Source organism: Sinocyclocheilus grahami, unplaced genomic scaffold (genome assembly GCF_001515645.1).
Source record: "Sinocyclocheilus grahami isolate Dianchi unplaced genomic scaffold, SAMN03320097.WGS_v1.1 scaffold1872.1, whole genome shotgun sequence".
Classification (NCBI taxonomy): domain Eukaryota; kingdom Metazoa; phylum Chordata; class Actinopteri; order Cypriniformes; family Cyprinidae; genus Sinocyclocheilus; species Sinocyclocheilus grahami.
Genome location: NW_015507051.1, coordinates 28,739 through 55,611, shown reverse-complemented (window position 1 = coordinate 55,611; position 26,873 = coordinate 28,739). Strand labels below are relative to the sequence as shown.

Sequence of the window (26,873 nt, the reverse complement as noted above, 5' to 3'; positions counted from 1 at the left end):
CATATAAACTTTTAATTGCACATAAGGCAGTCTCTATGTAAACTTTTTAATGATATAATTACTAACAAAATATATGGACATTGTATGGCATTCCTTTGACATTGACATTGTTTACAGGCTGTTTTATTGATGTCTTTCCATGGTACAAATACTGAATGAGTGATTACATCAGACGTGATACATTTCAAAAAGTTGTAGGGTTTCCTGCTGATGTTCATTCATGTTTACTTCACGCTTTAATTATCAATAAAGAGGAAGAGATGATCAGTTCACATGCTGCTTGAACACACATGAACAGCATAGACTAAAAGATCCCTTGTTCATCAAAATAAATAGATATTGTTGGTCCAGCTAGTGTCCACACAGCTGTAATTTTTACCTGTTGTAGCTTAACCCTGTGGGCACGAAATAGACACTGACAGAGTCTGAATGCGCCATCAGAGAAGGCGGCAGTCTGAAATGTCACCGTCACTGTTTCGGTTCAATGATTTTGCCTCTCCAAAATTAATTTTCATATTTTCGGTTGCCGAAATTTCGGTGCATCACTAATTATTTTGTAAATAAATGTGAAGGTGTAAAGCGAAGCCATTAATCAGGGAAATTCCTGTTGAAGATAAGTCTAAACCGACAAAGCCGTTTGAGAGAATATTCAGGTTGATGCACAAGTAGACACTGATGCCATACCATGGCCACAGCACATAGTGCAGTTTTGGGAACTGTTTGTGCATCAACCTGAATATTCTCATTAGGCTGATTTATAACGGTCTGCCAGTGCCGATGCAGCATATCACAGACAAATGGCTCCAGCACAGGACTCTGGGATGGCACTGTTCCCCCCTCCCACAAATGGAATAATCAGACACCTCCCTGACGCCCATGGATGACACAGGCAATTCCCACCCCAAATTATTAGTCATGAAATCCCTGATCTCGGCCCCGCTGCAATTGGAGCGCTTAGCCAAGCGCTAAATACCCTCAACATGTTTTTGCAGAGTTGAGCAATGTAAAAAATCACAGACATATCTGTTGATTTCTTGGCCAATCAGAAACGTTTTGTCAGAATTCACTCACTGCTGAAAGCGCCATAGTTTTTAAGTGCAGTTTTGCACGCTCGTGAATCATCTCATGACTAAGTGCAGACACGATGTAATTAAGAGATTCAGTTTGCAGTTTAGAGAGCTTCATATAACAGAACTGTGTAAAATCGTGATGAACGAAGATGAGTGACTCTTTTTAGTGATAAAGGGAACTTTCTAGGGTATAATCCATTCAGAATTTGTATGAAACTTTCATTTTTCAGACACAGGCTACACCTTGCAAAGTTTCGGGAATGGCATCCGCATATTTATGCGGTATTCACTCTCGAAAATAGCAGTGATTGGCAATGGACGGAACATAAAATATGTTGATTTAATTCTGGAACCGGTCCTGGCCAAACAGCGCGCATCCAGAGCGAGATCTAATTCACGGACCAAAAGCGTGTGTAAACTTTATTGAGATCAGGGCATATCAACCAGTAATTTCATTTCATTTCCCATAACGGAAGGTAGAAAGTTCAGCAATGAATGATATGTGATTTATGACAGAATATAGTCTCACAACTGATAGTTTATTTTTTCTCCTCACGTGTCTCGCCTTTGGTAACAACGATTCAAAACAGAAACATTTCAAGTGAATCGGGAAAAAAACACGGAAAACTTCAGTGAACATCAGAAAAGCAGCGTGCACATTTCTGGTTAAAAATGAATGCTTCCCGTTTGCCATCAACTGACAAACGGGAAGCATCACCATTCAAGTCAGCAGGAAGAGCCAAAGCTCCACAGTTTACTAAACGGTGACAACCTCTTTAATTATTCTTGACTGTGTTGGATTGACTGCTTTGATGCGTTGCAATATGGTAGGGCATTGTTTTAATGCTTACATCAGAAAAAAAATATTTTGCTTCAATTGGTGGCTGACTAAATACTTTTTTGCCCCACTGTATATATATATAATATTTTTTTCTTCTTGCCCCCCCCAACTCAAGAGTCAAATGTCGCCCATGCTGACGCCTATTAACCACGAGGAGCACATTCCCATAACAGTTTTAATGCCATCTAAAGGTCCACCACGAACATCAGCATGGTAAAACTGGCACTACATAAGCGATCATATGCAAGCCTCAGGATTATTCAGGAAACAGATGAGAGAGGAGGCATTTCTTTTCACCAGCTAGAGGAGTTAATTAATAGGTCAATCACTGAAGACTCTTCCAGCTATCCATCAAACGTGTTCTGCTAAAACAGCCATTTACACCTCATGGGTCATTCATTAAACTGAGGTTTAGAACTGAACTGATGTGACTTCCAGATTAGCATAGAGCTGAATAAATAGGTGAAACAGTTGAGTTTTAATCAAGTCAGAGTATCCGTATAGATGACTGCATGGATCTGTACTCATGTGAGAGCTCATTTCTTTCTGTTGAACTATGTTAATAGGGCATAACAGAGTCAGTTCTCACCTTCACATAGGATTTCTCTGTGTTCACTAATTCCTGGATGACCTTGCGTAGTCTCTCTGCGGCAGACATATGACGTGGACAGGGCCTGAGCATGGGGGCCTCTGGCCCTCTTTGCTCCTCCTGGCCCTCCATCAGACCAGAGCCGCCCTGGAAGGAGTGGTACAGCGAGCACACTGTATCCACACTCTGCAGGAGACACATTTAAAATAATTACAATAAATACCAATGTCAAGCAATCCATCAAATGCTTAGGAAAACAATAGAGAAAGTACACAGAAAAAAAATGGTATAGGATTTACTATCTTAAATTTTCCTTCAGAAATTGCTAGAAAATTTCACTATTATAAAGGAACAAAAAGTAACACACTGAATTAATCAAAACATTTTAAGTAGAAAGACTGAAACAGAGATTTGTTGTAAAACATGACAATAAAACAGATTATTGGAGTTTTTTTTTACAGTGTATAGATTAAATATAATATACATTTTGTACTTTTAGTTTTCATACTGACAAAATTATTCTAAAGGTCTACAGCGCTCTCTCCCACCTTCAATACCACGACCGAACCCCCAATTGCTCCCCGGGCGCCGCAGCATAAATGGCTGCCCACTGCTCCGGGTGTGTGTTCATGGTGTGTGTGTGTTCACTGCTGTGTGTGTGCACTTTGGATCGGTAAATGCAGAGCACTAATTCTGAGTATGTCACGTCACTATGTCACTATGTATCCACACCAGTATTGCTGTCACTCACATGCTCCAAAGCCAACTGACAATAGACATTACAGTACAGCTACTGTAATAGTGCAACGTGAGAATCATATAAATAAAATATTAATATATATAAATAAACATAATAAACTTATTAAAACATTTCCATTTAGTTCCAGTTGCATTTCATATCACTACTTTGGTTGTTATTTTTAGTTGTTTTGTTTTTTTATAAAAATATATAATTTTCTTCATATATTTATTTATAATGTCAGCAAAATTGCATGTCAGTAAACTAAGACGTGGTGTACACTTGCGATACTGACATTGTATTAAGAGACTCGATCCTCACATAAAAATATTGATAATATATATATATATATATATATATAAATTACTAAAAAAAATTAACTAACAACTGTATTAAATACGACTCATGAAAATTAATGTGCAAGAATAAACCTCATACAACATAAACAGAAACATCTCCATTTATAGACAAGAAACTACTGCACTGCAGGGGAAAATTAAACATATCAAGAAGAACACAACAATCATGTACAAATGTTTTAAGCTCTGAATTCTATTAAATGTCATGCAATTTCTCAAAAATGTAACATGTATGCTGTATTGTACAAACGGATGAAGGGAAAATGGCATTTTTAGTGGATCTACACTAAAAATAAAAGCCCTTTATTCCTCCACTGCTGTTAGTGCATTTTAGGAAAACATATTTGAAAGCTTTTTCTAGCTGTTGTGGAGAAACAACTTGGAACATGATACGCACAGATTCATTGTGACATAACTGGTCCATATAATATATGTGTGCAAGTATTACATAATTTATGCTGGACCTACACCCTACAGACATAGCTGCATCACATCTTCTTAAACATTGTGATCGGTTTTCAAAATAATACTGATGACAATGATGATTTGAAGGGTTACATCTCATGTGTCCATCTCTGTCAGCATTTACAGTAGTAAGGTTTCCAGCCAAATTCTTATTAAGGTGGTACATCAATACCAACAGCGATATTGCTTACAGTGAAAGTCTCAAAATAAAGGCTGCAGCATCTCGGTTTCAGCTCTCAGAGAGCTGCGAACAAGTGAAACAGCTGTCAGGGACAGATCTGTGACCACAGGAGACAAAAACAACACCAAAGCCCTTTTCTGGCTTTAAACCAGCAAGCCAGACTCCAAATTGAACAGAGCACATGCACCTGCTGCTCCAAAAATATATAAACTCAGCACCTTTTCCCAACATGTATGTTAACTTGCGTCCTATTGACAATATACCGAGACAGAGAGCACATTACATTGCAAAGAGTGTGTGAGGTGGTGTTTATGTGAAATGAGTCATTGACTCAGCCAGAAGAACAGCAAGAGAAAATGGGATCTCACAAGGAACGAGCAGATTGCTTCTGCAGTTTGGTTTACTAATTACAGCACGGCCACTCTAGAGACCATGTGCTTCAGTAGCTTCAAAGTCCGTTTATTGTGTCAGGAGAGAGAGAGAGCAAGAGGAATAGGTAAGCTCAGCTCCAATCTTCTGACAGACAACTTAGCTATAGAAGGACCACCCAAAGCAAACACTGGGGCTACCAGGACATCTTCTCAGCCATTAGTTAAACAGAGATTAAGGAGCCTAAAAAAACACTGTTGTGAAAAGTAAACATACAGTATAGATTAGGCCTGGGTAAAAAATATCGATAAAAAATATTGATTTTAATCGATTCTCATTTTTACGAAACGATATCGATTCTTAAATCCCAAGAATCGATTAGTCTAGCCTGTTTAGTTAGTTAATGGACGGGCACCTCCCATCCAATAAATCGCAATAAGCATTGTTCTTTGGTACATTTAATATGAAAAAAGTATCAGATTTCAATTTATGTCCATTGTATTGCAGTATTCAAACAATAAATGCCGTTTTGGCGCTGTTTATTGTGGAGTGACAGATCGCTGTAGCGCCTCAGATCATCAGACTGACCATCTCCTCCACATTAATACCAGTTTCAGCACAAAATAAACATGACTAAACATCCGAAGGTAAGTTAAAAGAAAGAGTACAACTTTACAATCCGTATCCTGTCTTATGTAATCGCTCAATCAGTGTTTCAGCCCTGCAAAGAAGTATATATATAACGCAATATAACGGCTTGTAAACAATGTCATGTTATGTCACATTTACCTCAGAAAAAAACATCTTCGGAGACCATAATCTTGTTAGTCAGCTAGAAAAATAAACTGTATAGAGGGGCATTTTGCTAAATCTATGTACCATATAATATTATAACTTTTACTGTTCTTCAGTGTTTAATTTATATATTTTTTATGACAGCCACCATTTAAATGTTTATATTTAAAAAAAAAAAACTAATTGAAGTAGAAATATTATGTAATTGTAACTTTCATTATAAAAACCTCATTATTTAATTTAAGCAGTTGTATAGCCTAAAAAATCTGTCAGTTTTAACCTTCAATATAGTAATGTAGAAACTACTAATGTAGAACTAATCGAATTGGGAATGGAATTGAATTGCAAGCTTGTGAATGAGATTCGAATCGAATCGTGAAATTTTGTCAAAACCCAGCCATAATATATATATATATATATATATATATATACACACGTATATATATAATATATATATAATTGAACCTCAGCATGTAGGTTGCATTAAATATGCAGTGTGGACACATGCACTGATATTAAGTATAATTAGCATGAACTGTATGCACACAAGCATAGACAGCTGCTTTCAAACGCTCTTGTATTTGTGTGACAGCGCTCTGTGTACAGTGACAAACGTGTTGGTTGTGCGTGTGAACACAATGGCCAATCAGACGCATGGAGTGCGGACTGTCTCAGTATACTTTGGGCTTAAGCGACTTTTCAGACAACTAGTGACAAATTTAGCAACTTTTTGAACCATAGCTACTTTCTGAGAGTCAAAGTTTTGCTTTTCTGGTACAGGCACACCACTCTCTCTCTAAAGTTCTTTCTGGATGATCATTTTACGTGTAAATACAGCCAAAATCACAGTACAGCCATTGTCTTTAACTTATGTGTATGCTGATTTTGTCACATGATGACATGGTTGTAAACCAGGATATTTTAGAAGTGTAGAGCAGCAGCTTCTAAATAGTTTAAAAGTGACCGCTGGTTAACATGTACAGTCTGTACAGTCATGTTTCTGTCACGATTTCATATTTGTTCAGAAAAAAACGTAAATGAGAACAGTTTCATTGGGGATTCCACTGTAATAAATACAGTATATGAGCACTGACACTAGACAGACTGCAAATGTGACGCAATAGCCGCGTTTCCACTGTCGGGCCAAAAGTGGGCGTGCTAGTGCGTGCCAGGTTTTTTGGCCCGACGAAAACCTTGGACCAAAGCGGGCCAGCTGGGGCAAGAGGACTAGTTATGAACAAAGGCAGAGTTTCTACGCATCTGGAGAGCGTCAGCGCTGCGGATCCTTTCATAAAGTTAACTTGTGAATCTACAATGTGCCACCAGCATTAAAGACTTTTAAAATAATTGGAGTTCAAAACTCACTTTCAGACAGCAGCGAGTGTTTGAAATAACTTGATCCGATGTGGATCACCATACAAGACAGAAATATTTATAAGCGATGCAAAAGACTATGCACGCTAGCCATTAATGTTAGGCTACCATAGTAAACATGGTAAATATGAAGAAATCAGATGTCAGCTTCTTATTCTCTATCACAATCGTGTATTTATTTAGTAACATATTTTATCTGTCATAATTCTCGTCACGAGAGTTTAGCTCGTATGTCATAAAAATATGATAGTTTTTTTATTCATTTTTTTAAAATAAAAGTATAAAAATGATAATTCTTTCTAAATGTGATGTACATGGTTAGAGAGTTGGACTCGTAACGCAAAGGTTGCAAGTTCGAGTCTCCGGTCCGGCAGGAATTGTTGGTGGGGGGAGTGAATAACCAGCGCTCTCTTCCACCTTCAGTACCACGACTGAGGTGCCCTTGAGCAAGGCACCGAACCCCCAACTGCTCCCTGGGCGCCACAACATAAATGGCTGCCCACTGCTCCGGGTGTGTGTTCACGGTGTACGTGTGTTCACTGCTGTGTGTGTGCGCGCACTTAGGATGGGTAAATGCAGAGCACTAATTCCTAGTATGGGTAACCATACTTGGCCACATGTCACTTCACTTCATATTCTGTGACTAAAAATAAACAGACTCGACTGAATAAGTAGGTAGGCTGTTCATACCGCTTTATTTCTGTGACTAATTTTCAATCCTGATAAATTAATTCATTATGATCAATGTATCACTTATTGTAAAACATCAATACTTTTGGATTAAAATCTTTAACAAAGCATGCAAACAAACTTTTATCATGTTCGTTTAGTGATCGTGCTGCTTATTTCTTATTAGTTTTCTGATAACTTCTCTTTGTTGGTGAAATGATGGGGTTGCGTGACGTTGTTCCTGAGAGGCGTGTAAAGGGCGGGTTTTAGTGAAGCGCAGCGGAGCTTCTGGCCCGACGGTGGAAACGCAGCGTGATTTTGGCCTCAGTGCTACAGGTCCGAGGCTATTAGCCCCGCCCGGCCCATTTAAAGCACTGGCTCACACTGGCCCGACAGTGGAAAAGCAGCTAGTGATGCCATGTATATGCTAATTAGCACATGACGCCATCTAGCGACATTTAGCGGCTTTTCGAGCAGGCTTTAGTTACTGTCCATTGAAAATAGTTGACAACATTGGTATGAGCTCTGCTTGCTTGCAAATCGTTTCATCAAATCGTATTAAGTATAAACACAACGTAAATAAGAGATTCATTGTGCAGTGTAGCCCGATTTTTAAAAATTGATTACAGTATTCACTCAGTCAGTGAGCTTGCGCAGGTGAATTGAAGTGGAATCAGATTCACTGATTATAAAGGGAGCGCTCTTTGCTACGTTTCTGCATATAACCCATTCATAATTTGAATGGGGTCAAGAATTAATACATTTGAAATTAAATGTGGCAATGTAAAAGCTGTGTCACTGAATAGTGTTATTTTATACACTTTGTTCTAATTTCAGTTGATAGGAGACATCCAGAAATATAATTAGGAGTATTATTTTAGAGAAATTTATGTCATCTTTTACTCCTCCTAACATAAGAGCTATATCTTTAAGACACTGATATAGTAAATAAGACATTTTTCCAAATATTTTAATTTGTGTTCCACAGAAGAAAGAAATGAAAACTGGTTTGGAACAACAAGGCGGCATATAAATTATGACAGAATAAAGTAAAAAATTAAAAAGTTAAATGACGTTCTCCAACACTCTCAAACATCCTAGATTTCGGGATATAATAAAAAAACTCCAAAGCGGATAGATAAGAGGCAGAGGGAGGCAGGAGACATCATGTTGACACATTAACCGAGCACCTTGTGGTAGAATCGGTGGGAAACCTCAGCCTGGCAAAGACAGATAACAGTCATTGTGGCTGGTGCTTGCAGTCACCAGGAGGTTAAGAGGAGCACTGCAGGTTGTGAAGACTCCATGTAGGTTCCTGTTAACCTCACGAAAGCACCTGAAAATGATGGCTTTTCTCACTACACACATACATTTATGCTGAGTGTGAATTGGCTATATATAATCATGCCAAGTCACTGCGAGAATCCGAACAGTAAACAGGCTAATACAGTACAACAGAATGGTACTGCATAGCAGTTACACAAAAGGTTTCTGTTTGCATGCTGGGTGACCCAAATTCTAATTGACAAATGATAAAGGAACCATGTGGAGGTGAAAAAGACAGTAACGCAAGAAATAAAAGTTGAACGCTTCAGTTGTCATTTTCTTACTCTCAAGTCCCTAGATGATGGCTCCTTCAGTGCTGTGATACCAGCTGTCAAAAAGCTTCAGTCTGACAATCTAACAGAAAATGTTCACAGCTCACTGTTTGCAGAGGAGCGAAACTGCTTGGCAGTGCAAGTTTGTGATCTGAATTACACATTGGACCCACTTAAACCTTATTAACATATGTTTAAGGTTATCTGAATGTGATAGACAACACTAAATATAGCTGTAAGTGGGGTCCATTGCATCTTGAAAATGCATTACTATCCAATCATTAAAGGGTCTGAAAGCAGTGCATCCTCAAAAAAAAGAAAAGAAAGAAATGCACTCTGTTAGGGTCACTATTAATCCTTTTATACATGCAACATGCGGAGTCAGCAGGTTTCTCCCCATCCTCCAAAAACCCTTCTCCTATAATATCCTGTCTTCTCAATACACACGCACACTCTTAAAAAAAAATCTACAAGAATGCGACTTGTGTTTAAATGTAAGCTACATTCTCCAGTAGAAACATACAGCCATTTTAAACTGCTTTCTCTTAAATCCCTTCAACAGCCCAAGAAATAAGGTTTATGTGTTTACATGTTTCAGAATGCTGCTTTCTACAACAACCCTGGAATAAGCAATTTTCTGAAGTGCATGTAAACAGGGTCACAGTCTAACAGTGGATAAAGTATCAGAGGGACGCAGCACCTCATTGACATCCCTTGGTTTCACTGTGTTCATATTAAGCTAAGTATGCCTTGAATGAGAAGGGCATTACGACAGAAATACAGGTAAAACATCATGTGACGAGGCAGGTGCCTCTGCTGAACTATGATTGATTCATTACTGTGTCAATGGCTGCTTATGTTTGTTAATGGCCCTCAAGTCTACCTGAACAGGTCAAATTAGTGAAAATGGATGAACTATTTACAAAGTAACTCACACACTAAGATTTACCATTTACAGACATGTTCAAATTGAAATAAACTTCAGAATCAGCTAGTCTTTAGTGAGAATTCAAATTGGTTAAAGGTGAACTACAGTATATTGAATAAAAATCAATTGAGCAAACTAAGCAAAATTAAAAAAAGTTTATTAAATGAGGCTTCAGCATAGGAGAAAGCGATGATGGTAAAAGCAATAAAAGCAGGTGAAGAAAAGTTCCCAGCAGGCCTTTCGAGGGTTGAGTCTTTTAGCATCTCTATGATATTTCAGATTATGATGATTTCAACCGGGTGGTTAGCTCCCTTCAGCCAGAGTCGCTACTCCTCTACAGCAAGCTTGATTTCCAGAAACTCCCTGTTGCCGAAGTCATAGTTCTGCTCTGCCGGGGATAACTTCCTAGAGCAGTAGGCACGTGGAGTGTGACATTGTAACATTACCGCTCCCATCCCTACTGTTAAAGCAATCACTTTGATGACGAAAGGGGGTTTTGAATCTGGATGAACTAGGGTAGGAGCAGTGTAAAAAGCATCCTTGAGTTGCTGGAAGGCATTGATGGCGTTGGGAGTCCAGGATGGAGACTTGAGCTTATTCTTTAACAGTGAGGTGAGAGGTACACAGATCTGGCTGAATTTGGCGATGAAACGGCGGTAGAAATTGGAAAAGCCCAGGAAACTTTGGAGTTCTTTGATGGTGGTAGGTTGAGGCCAGTCCTTGACAGCTTGTACCTTCCTCTGGTCCATGTGATGCAGAAGGGCAGACGAATTCCTGTTTGAGAGCCTAAAAGTACTCCATGGCCTTCTGTTCCGGGATGGACAGTGGGTATACTCTACCCTTGGGTAGCATGGCTCCAGGCAGCAGATCAATTGCGCAGTCCCATGGCTGATGAGGTGGTAATTCCATTGCTGCCTGCTTGAAGACACCTTGGAACGTCCTGTAGTCAGGTGGAATCTCAGGAGCCTCAGAAGTTTCTGGACTCTCCACAGTCGTGGAACAGATGGTCACTTCACTATTCTTGGATGAGGATGGAGATGTAGTTAACTTCTGAACAGGAGACATGCAGTTTTGGAGACAATCATCACGCCATTGGAGGATCTCACCAGTGTTCCACTTGACTTGAGGGGAATGTTGAGTCAGCCAAGGGCGTCCCAGGATGATATCGGCAGTAGAACCGTCCAGCACCAGAAAGGAGATAGATTCTCTATGCAGACAGCCGATGCGGAGCATGATGGTAGGAGAGCAGTATAGGATCTTGCCTCTGCCCAGCGGTTTTCCCAGGATAGTGTGAATGTTGAGTGGTTGAGAGCAAGTTTTCCTCTTGAGGTTTAATTGTCGTAAGAGATTCAGTGACATGAAGTTCCCGGAGGATCCCGAGTCAAGGAGGGCTCGAGCTGAAAGAGATTGATGAGCAGAGGTTACCCACACGGTAGTGAGTGATAATGGTGCAATCATAGGTTGCAATTGTAGGGTACTCACTGCTGGGTGTGGTGAACGAACTGGGCAGAGCGACAACAGATGCCCTGCTGCTCCGCAGTACAAGCATAATCCATTAATAACTCTCCATTGACGCTCTGCACGGGTGAGATGGTATGAATCAATCTGCATCGGTTCTGGTGCTGGAGGTGAGGTGGGCAGAGGAAATGCAACAGGGACTTCCAAATTGCATGCTGTGAGGCGTTGAGAGAAGTTCTCTAGCCCCACAACATCATCATAAATAGCCATTTGTTGACAGATGTTAACATTCAGCCCTTGTTGGAACGCGGTGATGAGCGCTGTTTCGCTCCAGCCACTAGTGGCTGCAAGAGTGTGGAACTGGAGAGCGTAATCATTCACGGAAGATTGGCCTTGACACAACCAGAAGAGTTGGTCGTTGACTGATAGTTTGTTGGTGCTTTGGCCAAAAACTTCCTTGAAGTGAGCAACAAAGGCTGTGAGGGAGTTGGTAACCGGGCTGTGGGCATCCCAGACAGACCATGCCCACTGTAGAGCACATCCAGACAGGAGCGAGATGATGTATGCGATCTTGGCCTGATCACTGGGGAATAGTTGAGGTTGCATCTCAAAAAATAAGGAGCACTGGAGTAGGAACCCACTGCATTCCTCCGCCTCAGCGGAATATGTTGCCGGACGGGCCATGGGACTGGTGGATGTAGATTGAGTTGAAGAGGTGTTGAGCACAAGAAGTGACTGACGAATGGATTGGACGAGCTCAGCAAACAGATCAGGGTTCCGATCATTACTTGGTTCAGTGTTGCTTTGCATATTTTGTCTAGTCTGGTCTTCTGTCAGCAAACAGAGGAGAACAACACTGTACAAAGTACAGTTCAACAGAGTTCATTAAATGAGGATTCAGCAGAGGAGAAAGCAATGATCACAGGCATGGATATTCTCTGAGAGATTAGAGCACAGACTTAGCAGCATAATAACACTGGTGTCTTTGCAGGTGGTGATGGACCCGGAGAGCTAAGCACTCGACTGAAGATGAACAGGTAAGTAGATCAGGCAAGGAGCCAGGGAGGTTGATGCACACATGTGAACAACAAGACCAGACACTGAGGAAGGGATGTGATGGTGGCTTTATACTGGGCTTGATTGATGTTGACAGGTGGAGTGCATCAGTATTTGGGCGATTATGAACGAGTGGGAGGAGCTGAAGTATCAGTCATTGCTGTTGACTCCGTAACAGGTGGGAAGTGTGTTAATAGTCCTGACAGCTTGTAACCATAACTAATAAGCAACATCTGTGGAAACGTTCATTGTTAAAACAAAGAAATCTTTTACAGAGAAGAGTAAAAAGGAAAAGTGAATGAGCCCAACATGTTTTAACATCATGGGTAAACTGAGCTGGCTTTTTTTGCTTGACAGGTAAAGTAACATTATATCCATGAGTAACACCATCCCTAGAGAGCCAAATCTTTGGGATTGCACCTTTAAATGAAGGTTAAATTAAGAGATCCGAAAAGAAAGTGAATTTTAATAAATATGATAGTTGTGAGAAAAGTCTACACAATTTTTTTTTACAGTACTAACTATTGCAAACATTTTAAATAAATAAATAAATACACTGTTAATATAGAAAAAGAAAAGCATCATAGAGTTGGTCTCTTATTTACACATTAAGATAATTGGTGTTCCATCTGCCTGTAACCCAGAAATGTATTTGACAAAACCTAGCAAGCAATTATTAACATAACATTGTGACAATTTTGTTGTTTTTCATTTATTAACAATTAAAGAACATGATCAATCATTATAATACACAATTTACTTGCTAAATAAAAAAATAATTCATATAAATAACCCCTAATTAAACAACCCCTTTAATAAATAAAAATACCCTTACTTCAGGATCAGTATTTTTATGTGAGGGTTGATCCTCTCAAACGTCAGTATCAGTACTTCAAGAGTGATCTGCTCAAAATGAAATGCAGTCAAGTGGTCACTAGAGACACCTTGGAGATGCTTTGTCTCCATCCTCTTGTTTTGACCCATAAATACACTCACCATGAAAAGCAGCCTATAAAGTATCCTCCAGGCAGCTATGGCCTGGAACTTGGTCCTTCTGGCCAGAGAACAGCCCTTCCTTCTAATCTTGCCTACCCTGAATGTTGGCATGTTTGTTGAGTTAAGTCTTCAGCTCTGGGTTTGTCACACTCACACACTTGCTCCACTTTAACTCATGACGGACGTGTCTCCCTCTTCCAACTCAACAATCAAGCATTTCCAAAATCCTTTTTCATTTTTTAAAGCTTAGGGCTTTCTGACAGGATCTAAAACTCGATCACTAGCAGGTTTTGTGGACATAGACGCTAGACTGAAACTGCTGCTGCCCACTGAAATCTGCATATCAATTGCTGCCTCGCATGACCCCGCTGCAGTTTCCAGAGAACATAATGAAGTGCTTACACAGTTAGCAAACACTACCAGTAGCCTAGCCTTTCAATAACATCAACACAATGGAAAGGTTTCTGGATGGCCTGTGAACACTAAGGCAAACATTACCACACATACTGAAAAGAGAATTGCCTGAAAATATTAACCAGAAATTAGGGCTGGGCGATATAGCTAAAAAATGTATCAACGATATAATGTTTCATATTGTTCGGTATCGATAATTATTGACATTTTTATAACCTTTTTTTAAAACAAAAAGCAATAGAAAAAAAATGTTTAAATTTAACCACTGTATTTATAATTAACACAATTTATTGAGACAAACAACAAATATTTTTAGTTTTAACAATCAAACACAATAAAAATTAAGCAAATATCTAATTTCTAAATGTTTTATATGCAAAATAAATAGGTCTTTATTGTATAGGTCTAATTGTCTCCCGAGGGCGCAATGAGCAAAATAATGCAGCGCATTTAGCAAGTAACTCTATAAAAACGTGCATTACATTTAACTTAACTCATAAAAATCAAATATAATTTCGTAAATTGCATAAACAATTGAACAAAACAGCATCATGCATTGCATAATCCAAAGAGCTGAAGCGCCATTCACACAGACTGCATTTAAAAACATATAAGACGCAGTGAAAAGGAATAAACATCCACAAATTCGTGACGTGTTTTCTAAAAGTTTAAACCGTTTTAACTTTGCATGGCTTCTGTGAGACGCGAGTGCAGCAGTCATATTTGTCAGTCTAAAAATGCGCCGAATATGCATTCTGTGTGAATGGCTTGGTTTCGGTTTTAACCCATTCAAGATCTTCTCCGCATTGAGCTTCTATATTTCTCTAATATTTTGAATGAATAACACAGCAGCGGCGTATCTCGTGGGCTAGACTAACAAAACATTAAAATGCAACAACGTCACTTACATCACCGCATCTCGCTCGCCACTGATGATGCTCCCTGACGCACTACTAACATTCAAATGCAAATGTTTATTTTAAATTCAACAAATATTCATTCTTTATTCACAATCTCCTCATCACAGGCAGGCACAGCACTCATTTCAGCATGTGTTCGTGCTTGTGTGTGCTGTCTGCGTCACTCATAGCACATGCCTATATCGTGCACGATATCGAACATTTTTTCTATCAATATCGAAGAAGGTGTACTATATTGATAAATATTATGAAGGTGATAAATATTGATACCGTTTTATCGCCCAGGACTACCAGAAATACACAGTTACACACAAGAAGGAAAAAGACATTGATTTTATTTTATTTCTTAAAAATAGATCTGCTTTTCAAACAGTCTCAAAATAGTCTGAAATTTTCCATAAACATCAAGCCTGAACTCTCCTAATTTTTTTTTGCACTGGGCTACCACACAGCACTCAGGCAAATACCCTATTCTTAGAAGTATTAATGTAAAAACATTTAAGTAAACAACTACATCTGATGTCTGGTTCTGTGCAGTAGACAAAATAGTCTGCAGCCCATGGTTAGTAATCAGAGAGGCCTCTCAGAGCGTTGTTTATTTCAAATACAGGTCGTGTAACACTAAACCTTGGCAGGATCTGAACAACACATTAAACGCACTAAACAAACACCTGCCAGTCAGACCTTTAGATCTTAGGCTTTGCATGTATGTATATTTATTTCAGGCAATTTATTTATAGATACATTTATATTAATCCTTACATGAACATCCTTTACTGTGGTAAAGTAGAAAACATTGTAAAGCAGATACCTTTATACACTGTAAAAGTTGCAAAACCCCCCCAAAGATTATTATAGTGTGTTGTACAAGAAGATACGGTTTCATTGTTTCTTCTTCAAAGTTGATTAAAAAAGTAAATAATTTTTTTTAAAGTAAACATTTTTTTTGGTAAATGGCAAACATATCTTTTAATGTAACAAGTCCTTTGTTCAGATATTACTTATCGGGCAGTGCATTTGTACAAGATTTCATTTGTGAGTATAGGTCTTTATCTACATATTTTGTGCTTGTTAGGCAAGGCAAAGCTAGGCACGGCAAAGTCAAGTTTATCTGTAATGTACTACACACGGTGGTACAGATAAAATTTACTTTTCCAACATTTTACTATCAGTGCAATTGCTTTAGAATATCAAGGAATAACCCCAGTCAGTTTTTCTGTTTCTCTCTTCCCCCCAGAAAGTGCAAAGCAGGATATATGACAATACAGCTTGGTTTCATTTTTTACATGTACACTCTTAAATATAAAGGTGCTTCACGATGCCATAGAAGAACCTTTTTGTCTAAATGGTTCCATAAAGAACCTTTAACATCTGAAGAACCTTTCTGTTTCACAAAAGGTTCTTTGTGGCAAAAGAAGGTTCTTCAGATTACAAAAAGGTAAGAAAGAGATGGTTCTTTAAAGAATCTTTGACTGAATGGTTCTTTGTGGAGCCAAAAATGGTTCTTCTATGGCATCGCTTGAAGAACCTTTTGAAGCACCTTTATTTTTAAGAGTGTAGGTATCAGTACATAACATTTCCAGGTACAAAAAGTAAATTTTTGTACTTTTAACTGATGCTGAAACATACAATTAGGACATATTGAAAGAATATATTGGTATATTTTATGGTTCTATTGTAACAGCATGACTGAGAAAACGCAAGTTTGAACATGCCGCTTGCTCGCAACTGCTTTGCATTCAAATATTTCAACTCAATATTTGAATGCAAAGCTTCGCGTCGGGGTCCTGATCACCCTGTCGGGGATTATTCTGCGATAACAACCGGGTGGATGTACATTATCCCTTACATATTAAGTAAACTGCGTTTAATAAATGAAATTGAAAACAGTGATATACAGTAACTGATAATTAAAATGTTAATGCCACAATTTCAGTATTCACAAAGATTAATTTGTATGTCCGTGAAGTTGTTCATATGTAAATAATTTACTTTTTAGATACTGTCAATGTCAATTTTATAGGTTTCATTGTTAATGCAAATGTAAGTAAAGAACCACCCTTTGCATAAAATACACAGGAATACTCATGAGATTACATTGGACAATACAATTATATACAATTAAATATGATTAATCTTGGCTTGGGACCAACAGTTTATGTAATTTCTATTTCTACGTTTGCCAAGAGAAGGATTACCCTCATTTGGCATATTCTGTGGGCAAGGCGTTAAACTAATGTTAACTCCCCTCTTCAACAAGTCACCACCAACAAACAGCGAGTAACTCTTGCAGCACTTAAATTCTGACATACTCATTTTACTGTGTTAATTCCTGGAAACCCAGACTAACAGGATCTTGCATAGAGTGCTGCTTATACAACATAATAAAATAAACTGGTGGACGAAGTACACAAATCAAGTACTTGAGTAAAAGTACAGATCCGTATAATAAAATATTACTCCAGTAAAAGTAAAATTACTCAGTTTTCAATTTTACTCGAGTGAAAGTACAAAAGTACTTGATTTTTTTTATGTACTTAAGTAAAAAGTACCGATAGATGAATGTTTATTTTGCAGTTTTATATAGGCTACTTTTATCATTTAATTTTATATTGGCATATATTTTTTTATAATCCTACTGCTCAAAATACCTGGGATTTTCGCAAAAGAACCAATACGGAAATAATGAATATAATAAGGAAAATATAATTAGATTTTCATAATGATTTTTTCCTTCTCAAACCTTGTCTGTGGTGTAAACACACCCCTGGCCAAATGACAAATCACTTCCCACTTTGATAATTACTGTAGTTACCATGTTCTGAACATCACATCCTTTCTTTTCCCCTCAGATGTAATCTATCTAGGTGGTTGAATAAAAATATTTGGACTTTATTATTTTTTTTTAATTACCTCAATTTAGCACCAGCAAGCTTGTTAGCTAGACATTTAGCATCAGCTAACATTGACTTATTTTCAGCATGGTTATGAATAAACATTTATATTTGTCTACTCGGCTAGTTGATCCACATTAGGGGTGCAACATTGGTTAATGGAAACGCCGTCATTTCACAATACTTTTTTATCGACATTCAGAAAATATCGCCAAAGTTTTGCGCAAATCTGTAATGGAAACGCGCCTATAATAGTCGGCTGAACATACAGTATCAGTGCACTGGATCAGTGCGTTCTCTTAAAGTGACAGCACTTTCTTAATGTTAATCAAACAGCAACAACACGAAAATCACTCACTGCTCTTGATTGAATAACGTTTGTAACTTTAATAAGGATTAATCTTAATACAGTCAAATATGCAATGCTATTTTACATTTGATTATTCAATTTCTGTACCTAAAAACTAATGTTAGACCTACCTAAATTTTTTTATTTATTTGTATCTTTGCTCTATTGTATTTATTTGTGCTTTCACTTGCAGTTAGATTGTGTTCTTATTTTCTTTTATTTTTATTTGACCATATAGTTTTTTCCCAAGCACATACCGAACCGTAACGAAACCGTGACTCTAAAACCGTGATACAAACCGAACCGTGAGTAAGTTGAACCGTTGCACCCCTAATCCACATACATAGTAATTTAGGCTATGTGTGCTGACAAACAATATAAAAACAGATGTCACATAGGGCTAAATGCATAGCATTTTAGTAAAACTGCTAACATTACAGCAGCGGGGAAGATGAACGTGCATGAGTTATTTTATTTAATCTGTGTTTTTTTACCTAAAACATAGAGACTCTGATGTTGATGTGTCTGCATTCAAGCATTTCAGTGGGCTTAAACAGATCACCCTTTACAGCAGATTATGTTCACAAACAACTGACAGCTTTGACCTAAATATGATTTTCAGTTACAATAATTAATCCTAAAATAGCAGCATCAGTCGCATGCGCGCTCACAAGATATCCCGGTTCTTACTTGTGAATTCAGTTTACTGGAGACTCGCACTAAACGGATCATTTGAATCAGTGAGTTTTTCGACTCGAGAACAGCTGCAATCAAATCATTCCAATTCGTGAATGAATCGTTTGGTGAGATTTGCGAACCGATTTAACAGGTTCATTGAAAAGAATCAGTTTGTTCATGAATCAGACACCGCTTCTTCGTCTCGGAGCACGTGATATATTATAAGGAGTAACGATAAGTTTTATGAAATGTAGTGAAGTAAAAAGTACGATTTTATGCTTTGGAATGTAATGAAGTAAAAGTAAAAGTTACTCAAAATAAAACTACTCCAGTAAAGTACAGATAATTGAAAAATGTACTTAAGTACAGTAACGAAGAAACTACTTCGTTACGGTCCACCACTGAAAATAAAAATGTATGGGAAGCCAAGAGGATGTAATGTCCCTGGAGAAAGCATTGGCCATTGCTCAGAGGAAAATGTCCTGTCACGCTGTAGTAGAGCTCTGACAGGCCGTGATTCATCCCTGAGGTTACAGCAATTGTGCCATGTAGCCATCTTCTTTTTAAAGCCCAATAAATAAAGACACACACACACACACACATAAATCGACGTGGATAGCCAGGCAATCCAAACGGCACTTGCAGTTATGTGCTATAGTGCACATTTTAATTCATTATTATTCTTCATTATCCACTGACTTTTTCAAGCATGTTTTAATAATGAAACCCAATGTCAAAATAATGTGCCCAATTACAGTGAAAATAAGAAAGTGGTGTTAACTCGATGTTAATTAAGCAATGTTAATTCTTAAGTGGATTTCTCAGATATCAACACCAATGCAATCAACAGGCCAAAATTATTTGGTAAAAACTGAATAGAAGTCAATCCCCCCCTCATCTAAATATATGAGCATTTGGTACCATGAAAACTGATCCCTCAGCAACATTCTGGCAGGCAATGCAGGAAGCAATATCCTCCAGTAGTCGGGCCAGCTTGCTCTGGAGCAGCCGATGGAGAGTGAGAAGGGTTGAGTTAAGGAAGATGTCCTTGCCTTCCTTGACACAGTCGGGCCAGAATGGCAAGGAAGGAACAGAGAACCTCGATTGGCGAGTGCTCACAGAGGCAGAGCTCAATGAGCAAGGTGAGGTAGATGCATGGCCTGGCATCCCGTTTGGTCTGCTCTGCCATTGGAGCTGACCCCATCCCATGGGCAGTGCTGGTAGTGTTAGTTGTTCCTCTTCTATGGATTTCTTCCCCGTCTCTGGCTGTGTACAGGACTGTTAAATAAACCCAGATTAATAGTCAGCTCAGCCATATGCTGACCGACAGGCTTAGTCATTCCCATCCCCCTAGTTCAATGGTAAACACTGAGGGTCTGGTATAGTTGGAAATGACAGGGTAGCTCCCCAACTGGCTTTTGAGAACACTGCTTGGCTGTGTGTATACGTTTTTGCAGCCAAAGATATATTTTTGGAATGATCAAGACTTTCCAACTTCAAGCATGTCTTGTCAAATCACTTCTGCTAATGAAGTAAACTTAAAAGTTGAGCAAGATCACAGCTTGATATTAAAGATCCCTCCCAGATACTACAGCCCTTTTGCCCATAAATAAGGTTAATTTCCTTATCCATCACTTTATGGCAGATGAAGACACAGTGCCAGAATTTAGAAAACAGGAGCAATTGAGAGAATTGGGGAAAAACAAAACACTTTTGTTTGAAGTGGATTGTTTCTGTCCTAGATGCCAGTAGAGTACAAACAGAGTTTCAAACTAGAATACACTATATAGTAAAAACTACGATGCAATTGTTCACCCACAGAGGCTTTGTGCTGAAGGACACAGCTGAATGTGTTTAATTACCAATTAATTGCCATGTAATTGCTGCTGCTACACTTGGGACAATCAAATCCTTGTTTAATAGGCTATTGACCAAACATTTAATTCAAATATCCACTTAATCTTTCATTTTTTGCCACCTTTTTGCTATAGATGACACAGCCTCTATAATTTCTTCAACAAAAAATTTCTCCCTTACAAAAATTAACCATGGTTTTATCGTAGTAAAGCTGCTTAATTTTCTTTTGCATGATTTGTGTGAATGCTTGAGACTATAAAATCAATCAGACAACTGTATTAATAAAGTCATAGCCATAGGTAACTGTCTGAGCTTGCAATTTGTAAATAATACAATTTATTTATTTACTTTTATATTTTATTAAAGTTCTATTTTGACCCCTATAGTAGGTGGGGTTTTTTTTCACTTCCATAATATTTGAGGGAGGAGGGCACAACAATACAATCCTGCTTAGGGCACCCATTTGGCTTTACCTCATGCCATCTTGTCTGTCAGACATTTAAGTTTCAACCTGTCAAACGCATAGTGTGACCACTAGTGCTAGCGCACTAGATCAATAGCGCTCCTATTGTAGTCAGTGGAGCACACGGAAACTTTGTTACATGATAGAAAGCGATGTCGTGTCGTGTTGGGCGTTTGGCCAGAGGTGAAACTTCCATGTTTGCCAGTGCATCATTTGCTTTGAGTGTAGATTAGATAAATGCTCCATTTGGAGAAGGCTAGTGTTCCAAGCAGACGTTAGCTAAGACGTACATTTAAACAAAAAAGGAAAAATGTGAGACTACAGACGTTTTCCTATACAGTAATAATTTGACAGGATTAATGTAATACATACCTTAATTTCATTCAAGAAGTTTCCTGTCAGTCAAATTTTCTCTCAGGACAGAACACAAAATGATCACTGACAAATGTAACCAGTTTGGCACAGACTACCCAACATTGGGTTACACTGACCCAGCGCTGGGTAGGTATGTGAGGGGATTCATAATTTGTATTGAGAATTGATTGATTACAGAAAAACTACCCAGCACCTGGGTAAAAAATATTAACAATAACCCAATAAAATGATCCAACAGGCTGAACCCAGCATTTGAGTAAAAATAACAAAACATAACCCAGCATTTTTTTTTTAGAGAGTATGATCCGGTAAATTATCTGAAAAGTTTGCTTCTTAACTAGTTATATTAACAGCTCCAACACAATGACAACAGAGTAACATGTAAAGTAACAAGTAAACGCTTGTTTCTTGTTGTTTTGGGACTGCTTTTTACACGTGTGAAGAATGGAATTCATTCTTACAACAACTCAAAGAATCAAGGGTTTTGAGTATGACGATTATAGACAATATAATGAAAGAAATGACCCTTGGAATGTACATTTCATAATAATTTGGACAGATTTAACTAACAGAAATGTATTAAAATTGCATTCAAATTGGCTGTATTAAACCTGTATTAAAACGTCTGTATTAAAAGAACGTACAAAAATGGGGTCCTGGTTTGACAAATAAAAAAAGGCCTCACTGAGATAAATGGATGGACAGAAGTGATGGAATTCAAGGAGAACTCGTGCACTATTAAAGCACTGTCAGTATACAAAAACATACATGCATCTCTGAGCGGTCTATGACATCCTTCAGCCCAGCATGTGAGGAGTTTTTCTGTAACTCTTATGTTTTTGTGTGCTTAGCCTTCAGCATAAATACAAGATCTTGTGCGGTTTACAGTAATAAGCAAGCAGTGTGAAGGCCAAAGATCCATGAAGAGGCTAATTACTAAGTGATAACGAACACTGGCAGACAAGCTTTGACAATGCAGCTGCTGCTCAAAATACACACACACATGCACATACGTTTGTTTTTGGTATCTTGTGGGGATTTTTTTCATGGGCTTCTATTGTTTTATATTATGCTAATCCTACTGTTTCATATGAACTCTCACAGAAAACGATTAGATATTAAAACACGGTTACACTTTATTTCGATAGTCCACTTTAGACATTCTACTAACTATAAGTAACTTTGTAACTTCATGTCAACTACATGTCAACTAATTCTCATTAATTTGCAACTACATGTCTACTAACTCTCAGAGTAGACTTAGGGTAGGTTTAGGGTTAGTAGAATAAGTTGACAAAGAAAGTGTTAGAAGATATTAAGCAGACAGTCTACTAATACTCTGCTAACTGCTAGTTGACATGTAGTTGCAAAGTTACTTACTGTTAATAGAATGTCTAAAGTGGACTATCGAAATAAAGTGTTATCTAAAACACTATTTAGCATGTTTATTGATCGGTTTTCATTGTGGGGACATCTGTGAGCATCCCACGATGCAAGCAAAACCTCACAAAAGGATATGCACATAAACATCGGAATGAACAAGCACATAAATGTGTACTACACTGCGAATCCATAAAACAAACCAGACACTAAGTTCAATCCGTATATCAACCGTTATAGGCACTCCAATATGCCATTAGTTAGGGATGGGCAATACCTCTTATTTTATTTTTGATCCGATACCAATATTTTCAAGCCCAGTATCCTCGATATCGATACCTCTAAACTCAACTGATCTTACAAATTATTAAAACAAGAGAAATTAGTAATTATACTCACTTAACATTATATTTGAAAGCCTTTTTTTTGTGGCCTTTTTTTGTTTTGTTTACACTGTCAGAAATAAAATGGACTACAATTGTATTTTAGTTCTTTACTGGGGCAGTAACCTCAAAGGTGCACCTTCTCTACCCCTAAAAGTACCATACAAGTACACACACTTTAAGGGTAGATAAGGTACAAAGGTGTGCCTTTGAGGGTAGGCCCTACCTCATGAAAAATAACCATGGTGTTACATAAGTGCTAAAATTGATTATTATTATTATTATTATTATTATCCTTATTACCATGGTTTTTGCAACAAATATTATGGTTAAAATAATGTTCCTGTGTAAACCATGGTAAATTTGTGGTTACTGCAGTTTTACTACAAATACTTTGTAAAAGACTGCCAGGCTGTTGTACCCCTAAAGGTGAAACTTTAGCATATTTTTTTCTGACATTTATTAATAGCAATTACAGAACATAACACAATCCATTTGAACTTTTAACAAGTTTCAATAAATTTACTTGCACAAACTAGCCTAATTAAAATAAATATTACATGTACACTATACAGTTCAAAAGTTTAGGTTTAGTAAGATTTTGTAACTTTTTTGAAGTTTCTAACCATGCTAACCAAGGCTGCACTTATTTGAACAAAAATACAGTAAAAACAGCAATATTGTGTAATATAACAATTAAATACCTATTTTATATTTTAATATATTTTAAATCAAAGATCAAAGCTGAATTTTCAGCATCATTACTCCAGTCTTCAGTGTCACATGATCCTTCAGAAATCATTCTAATATAATTTGCTGCTCAAGAAACCTTTCTAAAGAATTATCAATGTTAAAAACAGTTGTGCTGCTTAATATTTGTGTGGAAACCGTGATAAATTTGATGAACATATTTATATGAAATGAAATACATTCTGTATGTATATATATATATATATATATATATATATATAGTAACAAAGTAAAGGCATTTACTGTCATTTTTGATCATTTTAATGAATCCTTGCTGAATAAAAGTATTAATTTCCTTTAAAAAAATCTTACTGACATCAACATTTTGAGCAGTTGTGCAATTTGAACTCCAGATTGTTTCTCTGTCATCTGATAAGCATTGATCTGGGCTTTGTTTCCCAAATGCATCGTGAGCCAAAGCTGATCGTGGAGACCAGTGCTGGCAATGGTTTCTTAATATCTACTTATGCTTCTGATGCTTTTGGGAAATGCGGCCCTATTTGAACAAGCACTGTGAGTGAAGCGTCAGCAGCGAACGCTGTCTGTGATTGATTGGTTCGGTCTTTTGGCATTTGCATATGTTCTGATGAGCAGGAGAAATAGTTCTACCCTACACAACTATTCCACAATTTTTCCACTTAGAACCTTACTTTATGCACAGAATTTCTTGCTAAATTAATACAATTAATGATTAAAAATGCACTTTAGAATCAATATTTTTATGTGAGGATCAATCTTTTCGATACATCATTATAGTAAGTATCAATAATTCAGGATCAATCTGCCCATCACTACCATCAACATTTGTGGAATTGAAGAAATAGATAAAAACAGACTTGGATTATTCTTTACCTTGCTGTGCTGAACTGTTCGATGGTTGTGATATTGATTCTGAAGACCATCATCTACAGCCAAGCCTAAGTTTTCTGCCACACAGGATACATCTGAGGAGAAAGAAATCTTTATGTAATATGTCACATACACAAGTAAAGATGCTAATACTAAAACTGTTTGCAGCACTGTATTAGAATTGTAGAGATTTGGCAAGTAATTTACCACATTCAATTCACCAGTTCCAAAATCTGAATTGGCAGAAACTTTACTATATGGAGTAAAACACACACACACACACACACACACACACACACACACACACACACACACAAATAAATGTTTAATGTTTAAACAAAAAGCAGAACCTGGGCCAAAACCAAAATTTCTCTCTCAACGCAATTATGAGACTTCTCATGGGATCTCTATGCTAGTGCCTTTTGCTAACGCCAAGTGCGTCACATTTTTTGGTGAAAATCAAGCAGAGCAGATTGTCTCAGTAGTAATTGTATAGTGCTCTTCTCACTTCTGTGCAGTTACCTAAAATCTTTCTCTAATGGCTTCAACATATCTGGCACTACAGCGCCTCCAGAAGTTCCTGCAACAATGCTGCAAATGTCTTATGTGTGAAACAGTGTAAAGTTTTAATGTTTGTTTTAATATATATATATATATATATATATATATATATATATATATATATATATATATATATATATATATAAATAAATGTTTTATGTGTTATGGAAAAGCCTAATTTTCTGCAGCCATTACTAGATGACAATGAAAACAGTTGCATATTCATTAAAAATATTTCTAAAGGTATACCTTTAGTACCCGATGCGTTTCTTTTTATTGACACAGCTGAAACAGTTGCACTGCTTAATGTAATGCTAAAAATGTCAGCTTTGGCTGCTTACACATTTGACATTGGCAGAAAAGTTCTGAGACAAATGTCATACATGGCCAATAACACCAAATGGGAAATGCTACATGAATGAAATTTGAATGTCTTGTAAACTGACTTCATATTTTGTTAATAAAGCACAGAGATGATCAAAACACAAACAAAATGCCAAAAAGCTTGCCGTTGTCTTGTCTAAGATGAAATGAATAGGTAAAAATATTCTTATTCCTGCACTTTTGATTATTTTGATTTATCTGTATTAAATTTAACTGTGCAGACTATAATCTTCAACCATAAACTGTCTGTAATTTATATCATTTTTCAGCTTCTTGATGCTTCAGATTCTTGATGGTTGTGCAAGTTGTTGCTTTACGGTTGCGCTCTATGTTGCTAAATGAAGTTTTAAGGAGGGTTTCAATGACAGGAACAGAGGCTTACTGCAAACATCTACACAGGAAAACCATTGTACGTCCTTGTATTCTCTTTAACTGTGAGTGTGGAAATGCATTTATTACAGAAAATATAGAGGACATGTGTTTTTATATATCTAATGAAAACCCTGATTATAAAAAAATGTAGAGTTATTACTCACACTACAATGAAGCTGCACTCAAGCATAGGCAGAGTTTGTCGGTGTGGCCTAAGCGAAAGCATCACATAAGGTTTACGTTTAAGCCACTGAGGTAAATTTCACGTTAAGAAACTAATCCATGGGTAACTAACTGAATCCTAAGTAACTAACCATGTTTTTGTGTTAAAAATGACAGATAGAAACTACACCTTTGTTCTTGACAAGTGTGCTAATATACCTCTTTATTCTAAAGATGCAATATTCCCATTTCTTTTTTCAGCCTGCTGTATTATGAGCAATCTGATGCATTGTGTTAGGGATACATAATGCAGTAGTTATGTGATTTGGCTTGCAGTCAGACAGCATCAGTTTCACTAAAGATCTCAACCACCCACTTTGCATATTGGTTTGAAGCCCCTATAGCCAAGCGCACACTACAAGATCACTGAAGATTGTTGCATTTGAAGTTTTATGCAACAAGAGGTCACAGCACGTGTCCGCAGCTAGTTGCAGACACTATGACAGAAATCAACTTGTTTAAATCTGATCGGTCCACTTAAAGTTTTGGGTAACACTATATTTTACAATGTCCATGTTACACGTTGCATGTACTG

The 26,873-nt window shown here is 37.4% G+C and overlaps 1 protein-coding gene across 1 annotated transcript in view; it reads right to left on the bottom strand.

Annotated features, from left to right (window-relative positions):
• Window positions 1-26,873, bottom strand: part of LOC107573127 (T-lymphoma invasion and metastasis-inducing protein 2-like) — a 61,643-nt gene that overhangs the window by 8,664 nt on the left and 26,106 nt on the right. The window contains exons 16-17 of the mRNA XM_016259575.1: window positions 24,803-24,894; window positions 2,501-2,686 (exon numbers count right to left, since the gene is read on the bottom strand). Of these exons, the coding sequence (XP_016115061.1) occupies window positions 2,501-2,686; window positions 24,803-24,894 (278 nt within the window). The remainder of the gene's footprint in view (window positions 1-2,500; window positions 2,687-24,802; window positions 24,895-26,873) is intronic.